The sequence below is a fragment of the Atractosteus spatula genome, chromosome 6 (genome assembly GCF_055471065.1).
Source record: "Atractosteus spatula isolate fAtrSpa1 chromosome 6, fAtrSpa1.hap1, whole genome shotgun sequence".
Lineage (NCBI taxonomy): Eukaryota > Metazoa > Chordata > Actinopteri > Semionotiformes > Lepisosteidae > Atractosteus > Atractosteus spatula.
The window spans coordinates 62163823-62184852 of NC_142711.1; the positions used below are offsets into that span (position 1 = coordinate 62163823).

The 21030-nt window shown below is 48.2% G+C and overlaps 1 protein-coding gene across 2 annotated transcripts; it reads right to left on the reverse strand.

Moving 5' to 3' along the window:
• Nucleotides 1–1882: 1882 nt before the first annotated feature.
• On the reverse strand, nucleotides 1883–21030 carry exoc3 (exocyst complex component 3). 2 transcript variants are annotated; one of them, XM_088919699.1, is made up of 13 exons: nucleotides 20852–21030; nucleotides 18520–18672; nucleotides 15440–15659; nucleotides 11998–12679; nucleotides 10182–10299; nucleotides 7411–7536; nucleotides 6072–6172; nucleotides 5197–5307; nucleotides 4695–4836; nucleotides 4136–4258; nucleotides 3431–3592; nucleotides 2856–2983; nucleotides 1883–2436 (listed from the first exon to the last, which is right to left on the reverse strand). In XM_088919699.1, the coding sequence occupies exons 2-13, from the start codon at nucleotides 18661–18663 to the stop codon at nucleotides 2265–2267; spliced, it is 2229 nt and encodes a 742-aa protein (XP_088775825.1). In that variant the 5' UTR covers nucleotides 18664–18672; nucleotides 20852–21030; the 3' UTR covers nucleotides 1883–2264. The 2 variants fall into 2 exon arrangements, with proteins under 2 accessions (XP_088775825.1, XP_088775826.1); XM_088919700.1 differs by having other exon boundaries at nucleotides 20840–21000.

Below are 21030 nucleotides of genomic sequence, written 5' to 3' on the forward strand. Positions count from 1 at the left end.
TCCAGCACGTTAGATATAAGGCAAAGGATAGATACATCGCAGGTGTACGTGTAGGACTTTCTATTTTAAAAAAAAAAAACATCGGTCACTATGCAGTGCGCCTGATTTTTTTTTTCAAAGCGAACATTTATTTCCATCCGGAAACACTTGAAGGGGGGGCATGCAGAAACTGCATTTCACCTTCAGAAGTGCGCCTCAGGGGCCGGGCCTGGAGGTGAAGGACAGCCTGCAGCCGGGAGAGCGAGCCCCGAGCCGGATCTGCCCCAGTCCCGGCTTGCGCGCTTCCACCGAAACCAGCCGCACTGCGCCCCCTGGCGGCAGGTCAGTCCAGGCGCAACAGAGGGCTCACACGCCCCGTGCTGCTCCACCTCATCCCCGCGAGTGGGAGAAGACCTCTGCTCCCCGCACTGCCCTTCCTACTCTTCTCCATGCGAGCAGAAATAATTCTGTCGGACATTCAGACATGTATCAGAGGCAAATGGTGTCAGAATAAGAAGAAACGGTTTGAAGTTTCCTGGAAAGGGATTCGTGTCTCATGGATAATGGATACCCCCCACAGCACAGCTGTCACACCGAGACACGAGTGACTGGACTACCGTTAGCACAACTCATCCTTCTGCACCACTGTCTGTCTGGACCACTCACACTTCACAGACCGTGTCCTGGAGCAGGGCTGGACATCAGACATGTAAACTTTCTCCATCTGCCCACTGGCTTGAACTTTTCATCACTGGCATGAAATTCTTTCAGTGGAGAGAAGAAGAAAAAATCTCCCACCGACAGGGTGCCACCCTTTTTTTTTTTTTCTTCAACCAAGCAGCTATTCTGCAGGGGGAAAAATGTCAATACCTAAATAAAAAGTGCACAAGAGCAGGGTGATCGCCAGAACTGTTCCTCCCGCCCAGATAAACGCTTGCATAGAAAAGACAAGCCTCCCGAAAAAACACCAGGCACGCGTGGCAGAAAACCCAGTGACTACTGCTGAAGCGGAACCGTCCTGGACAGGGTCGGGTGCCAGTGGTGACGAGAGGCGCAACAAGCAGGAACGGAGGACACCTGGGCACAACTGCAAAAACAAACAGCAATGAGAACGACACCCCCACTGAGCGGCCGGTTCCACACGCCCGCTCTCTCTGCGCCCGTACCCCACTTCTCCCCCGGTCCCTCACAATACATTATACCTCCACCACCTGAACACCAGCAGCGGACACTCGTGAAGTCATAGCGATAACCGCGCTCCGAGAGCAGGAGGGCAACTCGCAGCCCCGTCTCCCCCCGGCGGGGCGGAGGAGCCCGCAAGAGCGACAGGGGCGTGAAACCAGGCCGGTTCTGATCACACCGAGCCCAGCTACGCCGGCCGGGGCCTCAGGCGGACCAGCAGACCAGCCGAGGCTGACGCTCAAGATGGCGAACACACGGAGACGCTGGAGAGGCGGTGTCCAGCTGCCCTTTGCCACTACTAGTTTCGGAATCGTTGACCGTCTTATTGTGGAACTCAATCTGGGATTGCCAAGTACAACACTTAAAAAAAAAACTTCAGACCCTAAGTCCCTAAGTATATGTTAAGACCTTACCCTTGTCAATTAAAACAGGCAAAAAGGGATTTAAACAAGCGCTTTTACGCTCCGCCCCAGAATTGAAAAAAATCAATTCTCATTGCTATTCTCATGTATTTCTTTCAAAAACTGTTGGTTGAAGTAAGCAAAGCAATTTACATTTGGACTACCCGTGAAATTACGTATCCGTTTTTCCTTAACTTTGACGAGATTTTAAATGACAATACGAAATTTAGGGGCCTTCTAAACCTGTAAATCGATGTGCTTCAGTACCAAAAGGTCCTATTCAAACAGAACAGAGGTAAAGAGAAGTTCTCCAGGATGACCCAAAAGCAATTTTATTTTTAATATACAACAAAATATTCCAGAAACGCATGCACCAGCTACAAATAGTGTTTTTTTTTAACTAAACAAATGTGGCCGAATGTGGCCCTTAAACAAGCTGGATGTTGATCATGAAAAAGGCAAACGTGAGCAATGTTTTTTTTTTTCTGTACATCAAGTATCAAATGTTAGACGTGTTACCAATACAACAAAACAAATTACAGTATTTTCCAGGGCACGAATTCCACCACAGGTGTCCCACATTCTCATGCGTCTCTTCCAGGAAGTGTCCGATCCCAGAGTGCACAAGAAAGTACAATTAGTTCAAACCTGTTCCTCGTATTTCATTAATGCAGATGAAGAGGTCGAGCTGCCGCCACTCGTTTATTTGAGCAGCTTCGGCACGGTCATCGTGGGAACAGCTATGTCTTTGAAAAGAGGCTGCACGTTGCCGTTCGACGAGGGCTTGCTCTGGTTCAGAGTCTCGATGATCGTCTGCCGCATGTCCCGGCTGGCGTCTCCCCGCACGGCCAGCAAAGCCAGGATGTGCTCTTCCCTGGAGGGCGAGAGAGAAACGGCACTTCGACAGCACTCAAGACTCACAACCGCGCCTTCAGACCACGACACAACTCCCCTGCATGATCACCACTCCTTACCGCACAAAGAGCTCTAAATGGTCACCAGGCCAATAAGCTCCGGTTCAATGAACGCGCAGAAACCTTCACAGGTTCACATGCTCATCAAAAGTCAACTCCTGCACGTTTCTAAAAACCCATCACAACGTGGAAGCTACCCCAGAAAGACTTTTATATAATTACTCACAGGCTGATGGGTTTTTCGCCCCATCATCTGCCTGCCCGCAGTTAAAGAACGCACCTCTGACCACACGCTCCGCTGCTCGACAGGTGATCTGTCAACTGCAATCCTCCCACTCTCGCAGCTCCACGCCACGGGCGAGAGCGAGGGCAGACCCACCTGATGTCGGGGAACTTGGTGACCAGGGTGGACACCTCCAGGTAGAGCAGACTGGGGTCAGTGAGCTTGAACACCTCCGCTATGGCACTGATGGCGTCACACAGCCGGCTGGTGTCCTCACCCAGGCCCTGGGGAGCACAGCAGTGCGTCAGCGCTCACACACACCACGCGCAAACGCACCCGCGCTGGCACGGCACGAACAAAAACAATTTCCAGAAAAGGCCCACAGGCTTCGCTGATAGGCTCCTCATAGTGTGCTCACACTCCTCACACACAGTGCGCTCACATCTCCACACACACAGTGCGCTCACATCTCCACACACACAGTGCGCTCACATCTCCACACACAATGAGCTCACATCTCTACACACACAGTGTGCTCACATCTCCGCACACACAGGCCTGAGACATCCCGTCCTGTCACATTCTCAATCACTCCAACCTTGAGCCAGAAACATATTGCTCTCTTATCTCTACAAATGTGAATAACACTTGCATGTGGTGTACACATCTGCAGAAGCTGGAGGGAATTATTAGTGTAAACTGAAACTCCAGTCTCTCTATACAGAACGCACCTCTGAGAGCTTGCTGAACAGGAATTTGAATTGCTCGGCTTCCTTGATCATCCTATCTGCTCCTTCTTTCCTTTCTTCTGCATTTTTGAAAGAGATCCTCTTTTGCATTATTGCCTTTATGTACTCAATGATGACTCTGCGATGAGCTTCAACAGTCATCTCCTGAAATATGAATACATAAAGGTAGTGGCTTACAAAAATACAGCATAAAAGTTCACAAAAACTTCACCTATTCCAGACCGTTCTCTCTCTTAAAATTTTAGGTGGATCATTCTTGAAATCAGTTTGTTTTTCTTTTTACAATTAACAATTCACAATTAAAACCTTCTTGTTCTTGCAAAGAATATGAGTGTGGGGTATAAATTATTATATTTTAATTTTAAGAACTTCACTGCACTTGTTGCATAATACCTTTTGTTTTAGTTGTGTTTGAATCATATCGATAGTTTAACAGCCTCTGCTGCTTGCCGTTCCAGTGCAACTCAAAGATAAGAAATTAGGATAGTTTCCAAAAATACGCCACAATAAGAGCAGCTCCAGAGCAAGACAATATATCATTAACACAGGAATGTTTTACAAATGTACTACAAAACGTTTGTTATTACAAAACTGAGATATGTGCATTCCCAACAGTAGCAGTCACATTAACTAAAAAGTCATACGAAACGCCTTGGACACAAGTGCACCTGACATATTTCAGCTTACCTTATTGTATGGTTTCTTAATTTTGGAAAAGTCATTGAAATAATCCTCTAAGGTAACACAAATGGTGTCGACTGCGTTGGATCCCGTCAGCCACTTTCTTGTCAACAGCTCACTAAGGTGTTGCTGTGAAGACAAGACAATTTCTACTGAGACTCCAATTGACATACCTGGCAGATAATAGAGGAGTGAAAAAAAAACATTATGGAAACATTAAGTTATACAGAGCTTTACAAGAGCTGACAACACCTCTAATGCACTCGTCTGGATCTCCTGTGCCCTGTGTTTTCTGAGCTATTTTTCACACACAAGGTGTTGCTGCAATACAGCCACAGCTTGGCCTTCAATCTCTGAATAACCCGAACTCTGCTTCAAATCTAATTTCCATGTTTTTTTTTCTTAAAATCATTTCAGCCACATATTACTCTGGGCTTCATGGGCCCAGGACACTGGCAAACAGCGGCGCTCAGTCCCTCCCTCTCCCCTGACCACAGGGCCACAGACCACAGGACACACGCAATCGTCCCAGCGTTAACAATCCTTCTGCGCCGGACCTTCTGACCTCCAGATCCAGGAAGACCTCGTCGAGCAGGAACAGGCACCCGTCTTTTGCCACCTCGTTGAGCGTCTTCTCGATCGCCACGTCGCTCTGGCTGTGCTCCACGGTTTGCGAGTACTTCTTCTTCAAGCTGGTGACGGACTCTCTGGAAGCAGAAGGGAGCTGTTCAGCGCGACCTCCAAGACCTGCTGCGCGCATTCGGTACCTTTATTGGCATTGCAACCACTGGGAGGACGACTAAAAAAAAAAAATCAGAACCTTTAACTGCAAGGTTTCTTCGTGATTTACCGCGCTCAGCTCTTGCTTGGGCAGACCGATCTCCCTCCGGCACACAAGCAAAGGCAGGAGGTGTGACCCCTGCCCCTGCTTTCACAAGGAACCCTAGAGAGCGGCACCTCTGTGGGGTCAGACTGAAAGAAACTAAACCTGGCCCATTCCCTGGCGTTCAGGAGCACCTTCTCCAACACCCGTCCGGCAGAGTCAAACCTGGCAATCGGAGGCTTACTTAAAGGTCTGGCAGTTGTTGATGATGGCGATCATGTACTGAACGTAGCACTGTGGAAGCTGACGGTCCCTCATATGATCCTCCTTGTAGGCGATGGCCTCCTCTCGGTACCTGAGAAGTATACAGTACATCTTACTGTTCCTTTACGTATGGGTGAGGCAAGGTGTATTCATACAAGAGAGGCTTAAATAACCAAGGGTTGCTTTTTTAAGGGGTGCACGACAGGCCATTCCGTTACTATTTCCACAGGTAAGCAGTCAGTCATTAGATTTGTCCTATAGTCAGACTCTCTTTATACTGGCCATCACCAGGATGTAGAAAACAGAACCGTAAATTTGGTTTAAACAAATCTGCAGATTACACGCAATATCAAACAGAGACGTTCACGACCTCTTCCGGGAACTTGTTTCCTATTATGAAAACCAATCAGTGTGCCATAATAATAATAATAATAATAATAATAATAGTAATAATAATGGCAAGGTAACCATCAGTAACTAGGTTGTGTTCCACCCAGAGAAGCAAAGGGAAGTAAAGGTCGAAACTTAAGTGCCTGGTCTTTTACACGGACACCCTGACAATTACTTCTTGTCACATTACAAAACCAGGACTTCCAGTTCAACTGAGTGAAACTACGCTGAGCGGAATTACCAAGCAAACAATGCAAACTGGAAACGGCAGAGGTTTGCGTTTTCCGAGGCCTGAATTTGTGTTCAGAGGGACAGTTTAATTATGCTGGACACACAACAGCTTTACATCACCTGTATTTATTTACATATTTCAAACGCGTAGATGAAAACGCTGCTTTTAAGAGCGCGGCCCTGAGCACGCGGAGGGCAGCACGAGGAGGGGTGGACAGTACAGTCAGGCCTCACCTGAGGAGGAAGGAGTTCATCTGCTTCAGGCACAGCCGCAGCACCTCCTCCTTGAACGCCTCGTTGATCTGGGCGGCCACTTGCAGATTCTGCTCGAACATCTGGGCACATCGACAGAACGGCACCCGTTAGGCAGAACGACCGGGACCTCCGCCTGCGCCGCAGGAGCTGCGCGTTTCGAAATGTTGATCCGCGCTTAGGAGCAAAAACCACTCCAACGAACGTGATTACAAACTGCATTTGCATCACGAACGGCGCAGAGCCTTCACTGTAATTACAGCAGGCGTATTCAGATTTAAATACATGGACGGCTACCACTAGCATTTACATCTTGCATTTAGAAGTTACATCAGAACGGTCTAACTAGAGGAGGGGCTCACGTCCTTCTCCACTGAAGAGGAGCCCCACCTGGGTGACGCCAGGCAGCCCCACTGCCCAGCAGATCAGGGGGGAACAGTAAGAAACACAAAGAAGGGGGGGGGCTTTCTGAAATTAAACTATTTGAACGTCGACAAGGTGTACTTCTGGTCCAGCTCCCTCTACATTAAAGGCTCTAGAAACACGAGAGCCCGGCTTGAACCCAGCCACGTTGCTGCGAAGCCGATATCCAGGCTTCTTCCAAGAAACTAACTTCATTTGTGACTGTTCTTCCCAACAGGTATTTCCATGCACTGCACACAGATACCCATGTGAGCTGCACCCATTCCGGGTGTCACCGATTTGCTTGCTTTAAGTCGACCTCATTCCGTCAGGCTTATCGGCAGCCCTGGGCGAGGCAGGGGTGTCTATCAAATGCTGCAGGAAAAGGAAGAGCCCAGAATGTGTCGCTCCATCCTTCAGCAGACAGCGTGCTTTACATCAGACAGACCTAAACTGCATCTCAACTGGACGCCAAACACAGTGTCTCTACAGCACATGACTCTACGTAGCTATCTTGGATGGTTATTTGGTACTCAAACTGCAATTTCCCTCCTCATATTACAGCTTGCTTTCACAATACTTGCTTGTGGCTTACTCTTTTACTCTGCTATTGCTCTAGATACCACCATGAAAACATCTGGATCCATCCTTGGAGGATTCCACGAGCTATCACTGCGTGCCCAGTGTGAGCTGTGCAGAGTTAGAGTCAATTAAAAACCAAGGTCTACCGGTGCTAACTGTAAGAGCTACAGTAAACTATCATGCAAACTTACCACTGGTAACAGATTATTAATAACAGCCAATAATGTAGGGGTGACTGAGGTACACAAGGCATATAAAACTTTCCTCTGCATCCTGCCCAGGACGCGCAGGACTCGGGGAAGCAGCGCGCCAGGCTCGACAAGGAGAGGGGAGTCACCTGGAACACGATGGCAGGCAGAGTGGTCTGATAGTAGCCATCCTGGTCAGCTTCAGGCTCGGTCTCCTTCTTCCAGTCCTTCTTGTCCGTTTCCAGCGCCTTGCGAAGCCAGCCGGTGATATTCGACTGTAAAGGGAGCGAGAGCGGGCCGAGGTCAAAGGGCTGGAAGCCAGCAAACCACTTCATAGCCTGTCAGCCTGAATGGACTGGAATCATCTCAGCCTCGGGAGGCACCCGACTGAGACAGTCACAAAAGCTGGAGATGCGGACCAGACTCGGGGGACGTCTTTGAAATCAGCTGCCATACAAGGACCAGGATTTAAGTAAAATGGCAAAGTATGGAACAAATAAGCAGACGGGGGCTTGGGTAGAAAGCATCAACCATATGCATCCAGAGCACATACTGCATATATTCCTCTGAGCACTGCCCAGGGCTGAGGCAGGACTGAGAGTGCCTGTGAAGAAACCTCCCTGCCAGTCAAGACTGGAGCCAGTCCACCAGTCATGTAGCTGACGTGGACTTTCTGAGATCCCTTCAAGAATCAGAGAGAACCCAACTACTAGCAACCAAGCAAGCAAGACGGGCTGAACGGCCTCCGGGGTGCAATTACAGCTGCACTGTCAACAGAGGTCGCCAAAGGGCCTCTGACTGCTGTAAATAGACTCACCGGGTACTTATGTGTCAATTAGATTACTGGTGGACGGCGTTCTGTTCACACACTCAAATGGGTGCAATGAGTGGCTTTCTTTAGTATAAAAAGGATGTGCACGGTATGGGGGGGGGGGGGGGGGGGGTTCTAAATATTTTTGTTGCAAGCCTGGAAAAAGCCTGCAGGTCTCCTTCACGTGCTTCGACTTGTTATTGTGGGTTTTTATGTGGCAGGTCCCCAGGACCGCCCTAGGGAAGGGCAGGGACCGTCACGGAAAGGGACACACAAACAATGAGATGTCAGTTGTCAAAAAAACAGACAATTAAAGCGCAATTTGTCATAACATTGTAACTGTGTGTCGGACTGCAGTTGTTTTGGTATCCCTCGTTACTGACAGGTCACAGAAATATAACACCCTGAGATTTTCAGCCAGGAAGCTATATAGGGCATGATTTAATTGTTGACCAGAGTTCTATCCGCAGATACTTGCTTGGTGGCATCATTTACATTCCAGAAGAAAAAAAAAAGTAAAAAAAATTGATCGAGGATGCGATTGAAAAAAAATCTTCAATAGCCTTCCAGACCTCTGGAAAGATAGAAGAAGACAATAATTCTACTATATAAAATGTGAGGGAGCGCATTATCCTCCCCTCTGAACATTTATATACAAAAATGTCGAAAAAGCTCCTTGCAGACTCACAAATCCGACTTCAAGGAGCAGGCTGAAGGAGGAGTGTCACATGCGGGGGTCTTCTGGGGAAGAATGGTGGCAAGCAAGCGCTTCCTGCTTTATGCGATCAAGCTCTCCGAAAAAAAAAACCCCCGCATCTTCAGAACAGCAGTGCAAGGTTTGTGGATTAGCGTGTATATTTGAACCTCTCATTTCCAGTCCCCTTAGGAATGGCTGCAGAAGACGCAGTAAGAGGTTGATGGAGGCGTGCCTTGTGTCCACAGCTGATGGATCCGCAGAAGTAGCGCAGAACGTACAGTAAGGCCACTACCTAAGAAGAGACTGACTTGCGATAAATCACAGCCTCGTCCGAAATAGAAAGCAAGGTTCAAATTTCACCATATTCACTTACAGTACTTGCTAAAAGGCACTGTATAAAACACAGGCTGATGAACCCATGTGCTTCGATCTGTAACTTTATTCCTTAGCATGACAAAATGTCACCATTCTGAATTGAAAACACTCAGGAGCAACCAATTTCGAATGGTGGCCTAGAAGATACAAGAACACAAACGTTTTGGAGAGAACAATTTCAACTTCACTTTCAGTGTTATCATTTAGACACAATATTCAATGGCTTCTATCTATGTTCTTACTGTTTTACCATTTATTCAGGTGTAGCTGAGGACACAATGGCAGTCAACAGCGAGATACACTACAGGCATGAACCATATCTCATGTTTGACGTGAGATGGAAAAGGAAACTTGAGGCCTCCTGCTACAGAACATGCATGCGGCCGGCTTGTACAGTACGACGGCGGTGATCCAATTAACTAAAATCCGCCTCCAAACTCCCTGCTGCGAGCCGAAGCTCAGACTGGGCTGCCTACTTCTTACTGCACTTCAATCAAACACTGACAGAAGAAAAAGTGACTTCAGGGTAGAGCCTGTATCCAGTGAGTTGAACCAGCATCTTCCCTATCCTTCCACCCAGCTCGCAGGAGTGGGATGAAAATCTTTTGTTCATCAATTTTCTGGTGAGAAATTTAACTGAACTCTAACAGCTTCTCTCACGGAGGAGTAAATGCAGGACACGCTAGTGGCTCTAAAAGGCTAAATCATACGAACTCTCCAGCCCCTTTCACTGCACTATATCTCGAAACCTGTTCAGCAGGCAATTTCTGGCCCTTACTGAAAGCACAACAGAATTCAAGCACTCAAGAAGATCATCCTGCTGCTGGCACCCATGGTAAAGGAAGTTGGCGGACACCTCTCGTGACGTGCTTAGTGACCGGGAAGAGGGCGAAACGATGGCCCCTCCACCTGCTTGGCTGGCCTCCTCCTCCACAGCTGAGGCCACACGCGCTGCACGGCCCGGGGGGGGCAGATCTCCAGCGTCACCTGGCTCCCCCAGCAGCCAAAGGCCGGCCGAGGCATGGAAGTGAACTCACGGTGAACGTCTGGATGTATGTGCCCAGCAGCTCGTTCACCACGTTCTGAGGAAGAAGCGGGTCCAGCCGATTGATGTCCACCTCTGCCAGCAGCTCGGGGTGCCCCATCATCTCCACGCTGCAGGAACACAACCGGGACGAGGACGTCAGTCTTTTCCCCACACGCCGGGGAAACTAAGAACTGCAGTCTCTCACGGAGATCGGCACTTCACTTCTGCATTCGGAGCCAACATGGACCAAGGAAGTGCCTAGAGCTCCAACGGGCTGCTGCTGGCCTCCAAGTGTTTCCTGCCAGCGGTGGGATTTTGTCTTGGCCTCTCATGCGCGGGGAAAATGATCCCACAGCTTGCCTTCCCTTGGGAGACAGCTGCCAAGGCCACTGCAGCACGAGCGAGGGTCTCTCCAGGAACTTGGTGGCCTCGTGTCTAATCTCAGCTGACACCATCATAGGCGCAGCAGTAACAAGACCTTCGACCGAGCACAGTTTCAACAGGGAGGCATGACAGACAAACCAAAAATGACCTACTGTGGAGAGGCAGAAGAGACTCGTTTGAGAGGGGAATCTTTTTCCTTTGTTACTATACTAAGAAAATATTTTTAGTCACAAACCGTGTCTTACCACGTGAAAAATCCAAGAGGGATGTTTACTGATCAGTGCTGTTCCAAGTAAATATCACCTTCCTTCAAAGCCTGTACAGTACAGGTGTGCTAAGTATCCTATAACATGACACCCAAAATGACAATATGTCCTAAAACCTTCTCCCTCCTAGGCTCCTCAGCCAGGGCTATTCTGTATGAAGAGCTCAGGTGCAGTAATTTCAAAAATATTAAAAAGAAACACAATTATTCATGTCTTATCACACAGACCTTACAGTAAGCATTATCGGGGTTGTTTTCTTTTTAACAAAGTGAAAATGATTTGAAACAGACTTTACTAATTCCCCACAAGGAATATTTGCCCAATGAATGAATGTAAACCAGTCCGCAGTGTCTCGGCAGCCACGTTTCCAGCCCTGCGCCGGAACAAAAGAGCAGAAACAGAACCAGTGTGTAATAAACACGGGACGTGTGTTGCCTTGTTTAATGCAAACAAAGACGCCTCGTGCTGTTGTTATAAAAAGATCTTTTTTTGGCGTAATCCGTCTCTGTGCACGCAATGTGCAACAATGAGTGCATCTATTGGATTAGATAAACTAGTTTTTCTGGAATTGTGTGCCAAGGAGTACCTGCAATTGCTAGGGATCATTCGCATTTAAATACTGTGACAACCGCTCTTCACTGTGCACGTGGGTCAAGATTACAACACGTGTGCAGCAGAGCGGAAAACTGACATTTACAATAACACGACATTCATTTCACTGCCTGTATTCATGGTTATTTATTGTCTGGCTGGTGCCTTTACACTACTGAAATGACAGTGAAAGACAAAACAGCTGCGTTTTCACTGAACCCTGCAGACATCTGACCTAGAGAGCCACGAAACAAAAATTTGGACTGCAAACTCTGGCTGTCTTTAACACTGTAACATTTTACACACGATTACATAGCCAACAGTACGCTGCAGGGAATGACTGCTTGCCCGGATAGCCAAGAGAATCACTTACAAAGCAGTAAGTCAGAAGAAGCTGGCCTCCAAATTAAATCGACACACTGCAGGAATCAAAAACGAATGATCCTTTTTCCCCAGAAGCAGCCATTCTGGGTCATGCAACCTAGTTACCAGCCTGCCTGGGCTTGCAATGCAAGAACGCCAGACACATGGAGAGGATCAATTATCGGGGGGAGCAGAAGGCCACCTCTGAGCCGCCCGCCGTACCTTTTGTAGGTGTTGAGCACCCAGGTCAGGAGGGAGACGATCTCGTTGGCCTCCAGGTCCTCCGCGGCCAGCTCCTGGACCCTGGCGGACACGGCCTGGTGGTACAGGGTGAAGAAGACGCCGAAGATGCCGTAGTGCGGCGGGAAGCACTGGACCATCAGGTTCTTCACCACGATGAGGTCGTCCAGCACGTACTTGCGGGTGATCTCCAGGAGGCGCACCAGCCACATCTTGTCGGACTCGCGGGTGTCCGACTGGGTGCCCTCGATCCGGGTGCTCACAGTCCCCTCCAGCACCTCGAACATCTTCTGCTTCCAGTTCTTGGGCCGGCCGGACGGGATGAAGCCCGTCTGCTTCTTGCGGTCCAGCATGCGGCGGTCGATCTTCTCCTCCCGCTCGATGACGCGCACCACGGAGACTAGCATGGTGGGGTCGCGCCGCACGGTCACCATGGCCCTCTGCAGCACCATCCAGAGCTGCTTGGCCAGCTCCTCCGACAGGGTCTGCACCTCCCCGAAGTAGTTGCAGATGAGGTTCATGTCGTGCGCGTTCCTGCTGTCCATGCGGTACTGCTCGTACATGAGGTCGTCCCGGGAGCACTCCAGGTCCATGAGCTTCCGGTGGGCCTGCAGCAGCTCCGCCTGCTCGATGAGCACATGGGTTTCCCGCACTATCTCTGGCACTGGGGAGAGACCGAGAGCACCGCAAGTCAAGACCATGAGCCACGCTGCCGGGGACGAACACCACACCAAGAAGGATTGTACAGAGCTGCTGTGGGTTTTGTGAAGGATCGCAGTGCGGATGAAAGAGTAGAAACCAGGTGTGGAAACAGTACGCAATTAAAAAACAGCATTTTGTATAAATGCTGCAAACCTGGTCCAAACTACAGGACATACTCATGCATATGATGTTTCCTTTAATTTAACTTTCAAATGCACCTTACAGTTAATTTACAAGACTTACAGTCTTCCATCATCTCACTTCATATTTAATACATTTAAATTGATAGAAATGTCCTAATGCAGGCGATATTTCTAAAGTGAATTAAAGAAGCCTTAACTGATTTTTTTAATGTGGGGCTCAAAAGTCAGGAGAGGATCGAGTGTGGTTCCCAGATTCCTGAGTGTGGCGGACATGTGAATGAGGAAGCCTTCAACCATGACTGTGAAGTTCTCCAGCCTTTCCAGCTGAGATTTGCTGCCCACCAGTAAAATGTCTGTTTTGTCACTATTTAGCTTCAAGGAATAAGTCAAGGGAAAAGTCCAAACCCCTTTTTATCCAGTGCAAAAGTAACATTTCCAGTAAAATGCAGATTTTAGACTATTTGTAGCTCCTGAAGCCTTTCTGTGCTTAGATGAATTGATTACCACACTGCCCATCACAGTGCTCACATTTCATCAGCATGTTCCAACAAATGTCACAAATCCAATCGAGAGGTCACTTGAAAGACACTGGCTTAAAACCTTGTTGGGTAACAACTAGGAAGTAAAGCTAATTACGAAGATATTAACCTTGTTGTGAGATAAAGCCTAGTCCCTTGCAGTCACATCTGCTCTCAACATCTTGACCTATCACCCTGCTCTACGCAGTGCTGCTCTCTTCACGCCTGTCTCGAGCCGAGATCTGCCTTGAACACCATTTGCCTGCGCCTTTTGCCAGTGTTGTGTGTTGTACTCTGTTGCAGGAGCAGAAAACACACCTGATTTGTCCTGAGATCACGCTAATGAAAGGTGCCCGGTGCCCAGTGCCCGCTGGGCTGGGCGGCAGCTCACTGTGACCCCCCCCGCAGGACCCAGCCCTGCGGGTGCAGCACTCCTGCCCCCACCTGACTGAACTAACTGCTGGCGGGAGAGCTGCAGGTTCCCAGGTGCTCAGCTGCTGATTTAAAGAGACCTGCAACTCCTTGTACCTGCCTGAACCTCCGGGACTGGAGCTGGAACCACCTGGTCTACAGGACAAAGCAGCAGCAAAAGACCTATCGTCATGAGAGGAATTCTCCTGCACACCCCTGGGTGCTACCACAGGTGTTACCTGATGGTACCTGTAAAGGATCTGCCTGTCTGTCACAGCTCACCTGTCTGCCGCGGGATCTCTTCACTGCTCTTCGTAGTGCATGACAGTGTTAAACAGGCTGCGATGCGTCCAACTGTGACAACCGAATCCCATATTTTAAAGGGGAAATATATCATGGTTGGAGGCTGGCCGTGCCCACTGTCTGAGAGTGCAGAACACTGCTTCTTCAGCCCTGTCTAACCCAATGGGCAGAACCCATCCAGAGTCCTGCCCAGACACACTGTTCGCACAGGGATAAGACGCGCTGAGATCATTTCCTCAGACACTCCACGCATCGCTGTAACGAACTTGTGATTTTTGGATTACGAATTTTTGGATTGTTTGCCTTGTTTTGTTTATTTTAGGGTATACTGAAGCCCTACCAGGAATCCTGAGACAAGAGCATGTTAGGTAACTCTTGAACAGTTGCCCCCAGTGAAATACATCTTAATGCAAATTGAGCTGATCTGGGCTTACACGAGGCTTTGACTAGATACCCAGCACAGGGCAAATCCTATTAGATGATGGTCTTAATATTCAAGAGCTTCTTTGCAGTAAAGGCTTTAAGGGCAACGCCGGTATTAAGAGAGTTAGGTGTTGATGTTTTTAGGAAAAACAATGCAATACAAGGTGTAATTTGAAGATATACACTTAATTTAAATCCAGGGCTTGTCCAGTAAATGTGCCATGCAAAAGCTAATCAATCACACTCATGAAAGGCAAGGCTTTTAAACAGGCAAAAAACATAACGAAGTTAACGATAAAAAAACACACCTCCTGAAATGCAATGCAATAGGACTTGTATGCCAGAACTAATTAAAATGCTAGCCAGGCAATGGACTTACGTAAATACATAAAGTACAAGATAGAAACAGCAACACAATTTTTAAAAATCCAGAAATTAAATGCCGCTTTCACCTGGTACAAAGCTGAATGCAATGATGGAACGTCCACATACAGCGTCACTGTGACAGGCCCAACTTACACAAGGTGGCTCACAGCGCAGGAGCACAATAAAAGTCACACTGACTGGAAGAGGTCTGGTGAAAAGGAGTCCTTACTGTGGCAAAAAAATTAATACATGCAAAGACTTGTTCTACAAAACACCCAGCCAGCTACACCCACTGTAGAGCCCTTTACATTCCAGATAAACCTAGTTCTTCCCACGGGAGAATGTTTGCTAACCCCTCACCAAATAGGTTAGTAATTAAGCAATTAATCACCATGGTGATTATTTACAAGAACTGAAGGCCTACTGTAAATGGGCCTCTGGTGACCTCCCAACAACCAAATCCCCCGCCCCCCTAACCCTCTGACCTCCTGACCCTCCAATCACCCACCCCACCGGCCCCCAGACCCCTGACCCCCCCACCACCAGCCCCCCACTTACCTGAGAAGATGTTCTTGAGGTTCTCCACCGCGGCGGCCAGCTGGCTGTGCTGCACCACGGCGTCCTTCACGTCCTTCAGGTTCTCGATGGTGTTGATGCTCTGCCGCCAGTCCTTGCTGACGTCCGCCAGGGCGTGCTGGATGTCCTTGACGTCCACCAGCGCGGTGTGGAGCTGGCTGAGGCCCGTCCGCACCCCGTCCAGCTGCGACTGGATTGCCGCCTGGCGGGCAGACCACAAGCTCATCGAGACGGGAGCGGGGCAGAAATGCTTCGACACGCTGCCTGACGGGCACCCGTTTGATGAGACTGAAACGTCCCGACTGAAGAACCAACACCAGCTCACAACAGACCGAACGGGCAAGGAATAGATTTATGCACATAAACACTATGAGCTTTTGTTTTTACCCAGATTTCATCCTTTTTTAAAACAGTCGTGAGCATTTGGGTCATTCAAGTGTCAAGGTAAGTAGTCCCAAGACTGGCCACTGCATCCGAACAGATACACTGTATAATTCTGGATAATATGTTATTTGCTACTGCAAATAACTTGCAAAACTATTTTAAAATTCTCTGCTCAGTTTTGTTAGCCAGTATTTTGGCAGTCTGGCAATTCTCCATGATGCCTAAAAGACTTGCGTGTACGGTTATTCTCCAGAAGAAACAAGACGGTAGTTAGCAGAAGAAATAAATCACCCTGCATCAAACCTGTCAACCTCTGTCACGACAGCCTTGAGTCCGCGCCTCTCCGAGACACTGCCCTGCACTCACAAAACACTTTCTGGACGAGAACCAGAATCATCTCAGCCTGGAAAACTTCGGAAATGGAAAAAGCCAAATCATAGCTAATAGCATGGAAACAGAAAAGGGATGTGAGTAATTCCTAATGGAATACTGGCACATCATTTTCTCTCGCAGTCACCCGACAGCCAATCATACCGAGCACAAACACGGAACATGTCAAATGCTTGCTGACAATATTAGAGAAAGACTCAGATTATCAAGGGGCAACAAGTCTTCAGCTGCTCAGCATCTGCCCCAGAAAACCCACTGCTACAGCCCTCTGAAGCTCAGACTGGATTTGCAAATGAACACAAAAGAAAAACACAATTGTTCACTTAGCCCATTTAACCGTGTTTCGTAAAAGTCATGTAGCCTCAAAAGCACTGAAGTCATTTAGTTTCAAGTAAATAAACTTCACGTTAACAGGCAGACAGGTTAACATGGCACACAAGAAGTTAAACATAGGAAAAGCAACCGCAGGCTGTGACATTGGGAACTCAGTGAAATATAATGTCCAACACTTTTTCAAAATTATATTTAAATTCTAATCATTTGCAATTCCTAAAGAAACCAAATGCATAACTAAAAAAAGAGATGCATTTTGATACCCTTTGGAAATCTCCGTGACAGAAGTGCTCTGTGGAAGAACTGCTGGTCCTCTCCTCGGGTTTACACATGGTGTAACATATATTACATGTATACAGGTAGCAGCCTAACGCCTCTGGAGTAGGTTTGCCTATTCCAGCAGCTACAACACAGAAACGAACCCAGCCAAAGTGGAAAAGAATCTGGGACTCAGATAAACCTGACTTCAGAGTTCAGCACACAGAAGTGAAGAGGGGAAGGCAATTAAGCAAACTTAAACCATATGCGGACACAAAGTTTGCTAATTTGAAAAAAAACATTATGCAACAATGTCCTAAGCTGTTCCCAAAACAAGTGAAAGGCGTCTGGCAGGAACTAACTGGAAAAAAGAGGCAGACTTTTAAATAACTTCTGAAAGCTCAGTGACTTTTTCTTCTTCTCCTCTGGCCTTTCATGTCACGCAGGACGGAGGCTCACTGTCAAACCCCTGAGAGCCACACTGCCTTGGTCAGCTCCTGAGCTCCTGAGCCGAGCTGACCAGCTCACAGACCACTCTTCCGTCCCCCTGTGCTGACGGGACAGGCGCAGCCCCTCTCTGCCTCAGCCGGGGTCCAACCCCGGTAGCTCATGGGCTCCGAACGCATCAAGCGCCACTTCCTGCACAGCGGATATAACTGCGGCGATCAGGAGATCCGCACCAGGCGTGTTTCCAGAGGGCGGCGACACCTCTGCACTGTCACACTGACACACTGATAACAGGAGCACAGAGGAAAGCCCAAAAGAGGCTCCTGTAGGTCTCCTCTTCGGGTACCAGGACAATCATTTTCATGCTGCGGTCAGAGGCGGGACCCACGCTTATATTTCTGCTGACGTTCCAGCTTCGGACAGGGCCCTGTCATAGACCTCATTCAGCCGACACAGGCTGGTTTCTGTGTTACCCACGCAGGAAACTGCAGGGTGGGGAGCACGTCGGTCACAGCTGTCTACACGCAAGCTGAAACTCTGCACTCCCCACAGGGCAGGGCTGTGCTGAGGAGAACCGTTTTTTTTTACCAATATTGAATGGGCAAACCTTCCCCCGCCCATTCTTGCCACTCTCTACGGAAGCACCACTGAGAGCACCTGGACCAGCCGTGTCGCCGTCTGGTTTGGGAACTGCAACGCTTCAGACCGCAAGACCCTGCAACGAATTGTGGAAACGGCTGAAAACGTCATTGGAGCCTCCCTCCCTGCCATTTCTGTCACCTATCACAGACGCCTCCACAGGGTGTATATATGCACACAGGGCCTCCAGTACAGTAGATGACCCCTCCCATAAACTCTTTGTCCTCCTACCACCTGGAGATAGATATCGCAGTGTACGGGCCAGCTCCCCCAGACTCGGGAACATCTTCTTCCCGCAGGCCGTCAGGCTCCTCAGCACCCTGGAATCTACTTGCACCCACTCCAATTCCAGAAACAAGGTTTAAATCCCCCCAGTGTTTTTGTGTACATTGTATTATGTATTTGCCTTAGTAATTCGCACTTTTTGCACTATGTGCATCCCGCCTACAATGTCCTGTCTGCATTTGCACCGTGGACCAGGAGGAACGATATTTCGTTCCACTGTGTACTTGTATATGGCTGGAATGACAAATGTGAACTTGGACTTGAGAACAGGCTGCAGGCCCAGCGGCTGAGCCACAGGGCGGGGCGGGGGGGGGGGGGAAACGCACCTTCAGCCGGGCCTCCACCGAGGCCTTCTTGCGGGCCTCCCTCCGGCGGTACTGCTGCACCTTGTCCAGCTGGTCGGGGCGCTGCAGCATGCCCGCCACTCTCTGCACCGCCTTGGCCACCGTCTCCCTGTCCGTCTCCTCCATCGCCGCCGCCTGCAAGCAGAGGAGCCGATCTGAGCGGCAGGGCCAGCCGCGGACCGGGCTCTGGGGTCGGGGCATGGGGAGCCGAGCAGCGACACAGGAAGAACAGACGTCCCCACGCGAGGTCGCCCTGCAAACCTTCAATAATCGCCAATGATACTGACAATCCCAACAATTACCTCCCTCCTCACACAGCTGAGATAGGCCAGAGAGACACCAGACTTACAGATTTAATTAGCTCTCTAGCGACAGAGCCTATGGTCAGGAACCGGCCCAGCCCTTCTGAACTACTTTTGCAGTGTTTCCTCCCATTTTGGTATCAACTGCACCAATTTGACTACTTTACTCTATCAGAATCTAGATCCTTGTTCTAAACTAGAAAGGGCAGTGGTCCTAGTACAGACCCCTGTGGTACTCCACCAATTACTAGATCTTCTATCAAACAATTCTCAAATTAAACACACAAACATTTCCTGTTCAAAACCTGTCATTTACCTTTTCTGTATCTATGCCGATTATCCCTTAGAATCTTAATTCCGTATAGGCAATCCACTAGTTTAGGTCAAATTATAGTTTCTTTCACCCTACATGCAACAGATGTCAAACATATTCGTCTTACTCCAGTTTTCTCACTCTTTCTACGGATGGGCATGTTATTAGCAATTCTCCAGTCCCTGGTTACTTCCCCTGTCTTCAGGGACGGCTGGGAGAGTTGCATCAATGGCTTCTGAAAAACATCTCCAGTTTCCATGAGTCCAGTTAAATAAGATTCTGTCAGGCCCTGGGGATTCAATCATCCTGAGAACTTAAGCTCTCAGTTTTTGGAATATTTTCAAACATTAGAGTTGTGTGGGCCCTGTGAAACAGCAAGTACAATGACATGTGTCTGAATTCTAAAATAAACCTCTTCAGCCATTTAGGAATGTTACATTTTTCAGGTGAAACTAAATGTATCACCTGATTAAAGACAAAAGAAAATCATTCGGTCATGCCGAGATAAAAAAAAAAAACAAAACAAAAAAGACAATTTTCCACTTTGTTACATCTGGTTTCTGATTTTCCTTCAAACCTTTCTAATTTGTACCGCTTGGCACAATAAAAGGATTTCCATTTCGGACAAAATTCTAGGGTTCCTGAAAAAAGCAAAACCACAACGCACGCAACAGTTTGACATTCCCAGAAACAGAAGGTCAGAGAGTTCCAAAGCACTGCAGTGGTTGATTTGAGTGTCATGCAAGTTTTTCTCTCAGCTAGTGCCTGTTTCAATACATTTATTCCTCTCCACCTGACAGGTTAAGGGTATGGAGTGTGCAATACACTGATTTCTACACGTAATAAATGAGTGTATATTCAATTCTGTCTTCTTAGCATGCAAGCTAAGCATGCATGCTTAGCACACTGTTACACGAAATCATATTCTACACGTCTGCTTGGCAATGTGTGTGCCTTCAATGTGATTGCCAGGGGTTTATGGTAACCTGTACTTGTCCACCCACTAAATGTCACAATGAACACTACCGTACGCACACAAACTGACACTTTGCAAACTCACACCAACATTATCATTGCAAACATTACTTTGTGCACACAATCGCAAAGCACTTCACACGCACAACAATGCGTATACCGTAACTGTATACCGACTAAATTGCGTGCACAAGCGATCCTTTGCCCTTAACATGGAAAGCATCTTGCACCCGTAACAATGTGAATTAACAGCGTTTTCAGCACTAATCCACCACGACATAAATCAACAAATCTGATATATTTCGATCCGGTAGATAAGCAATTACCTCTACCATTCCGAAGCAATTAATAAGAGTTGGCAGTAAATGTAAACAGTACATCTGAGGAGTTTAGCAAAGAAGCCCTCTCTTTGCAAAACGTCAAAGCACGGTGCTCACGGTACTGTATGCAAATCGGTTTCATCATTATTACTTATTTAAGCTTGTATTATTACTGCTAGCATCTGCGCGTTTCGTCTGTTTATACGAAGAACTGCATGTTGTTGAGCTCTACGTGCTGCGACCGTCCCGCGAGCCGCACAACCACAAAAGCCTTTCCCAAAACCAGGATCTGACAGCAGGTTTCCAGGCACTGCAAATGGAAGAATATCTACAGGCCCAGGTGACAGCCGGGACAATTTCGTTTCCTCCCGACGGTAAAAACAGGGACTCACCGCGGCTCCTACCTGTGAGTGATTTCCGAGGGAGTTTAAAACACACCGTTAAACAGATTGCATTAATAAACGCACCCCATATTCTATATCACAAAATAAAAACAACCCTTCTTGTTCGTGGTTTGCTGTACGCCGCCCAACTCGCCACAACAGACTGCCACGACTTCCTATTCGGGTCGCCTTGCATTCTG

Excerpts from the sequence above, each read along its gene's own strand:
- exoc3 (XM_088919699.1), bottom strand. The coding sequence starts at position 18,663 with ATGGAGGAGACGGACAGGGAGACGGTGGCCAAGGCGGTGCAGAGAGTG. Across the intron at positions 10,300-11,997 it reads GTGCTCAACACCTACAAAAG|CGTGGAGATGATGGGGCACC; the intron begins GTACGGCGGGCG and ends GTGTTCCTGCAG. Across the intron at positions 2,984-3,430 it reads TGTTCAGCAAGCTCTCAGAG|GGCCTGGGTGAGGACACCAG; the intron begins GTGCGTTCTGTA and ends TGTGCTCCCCAG.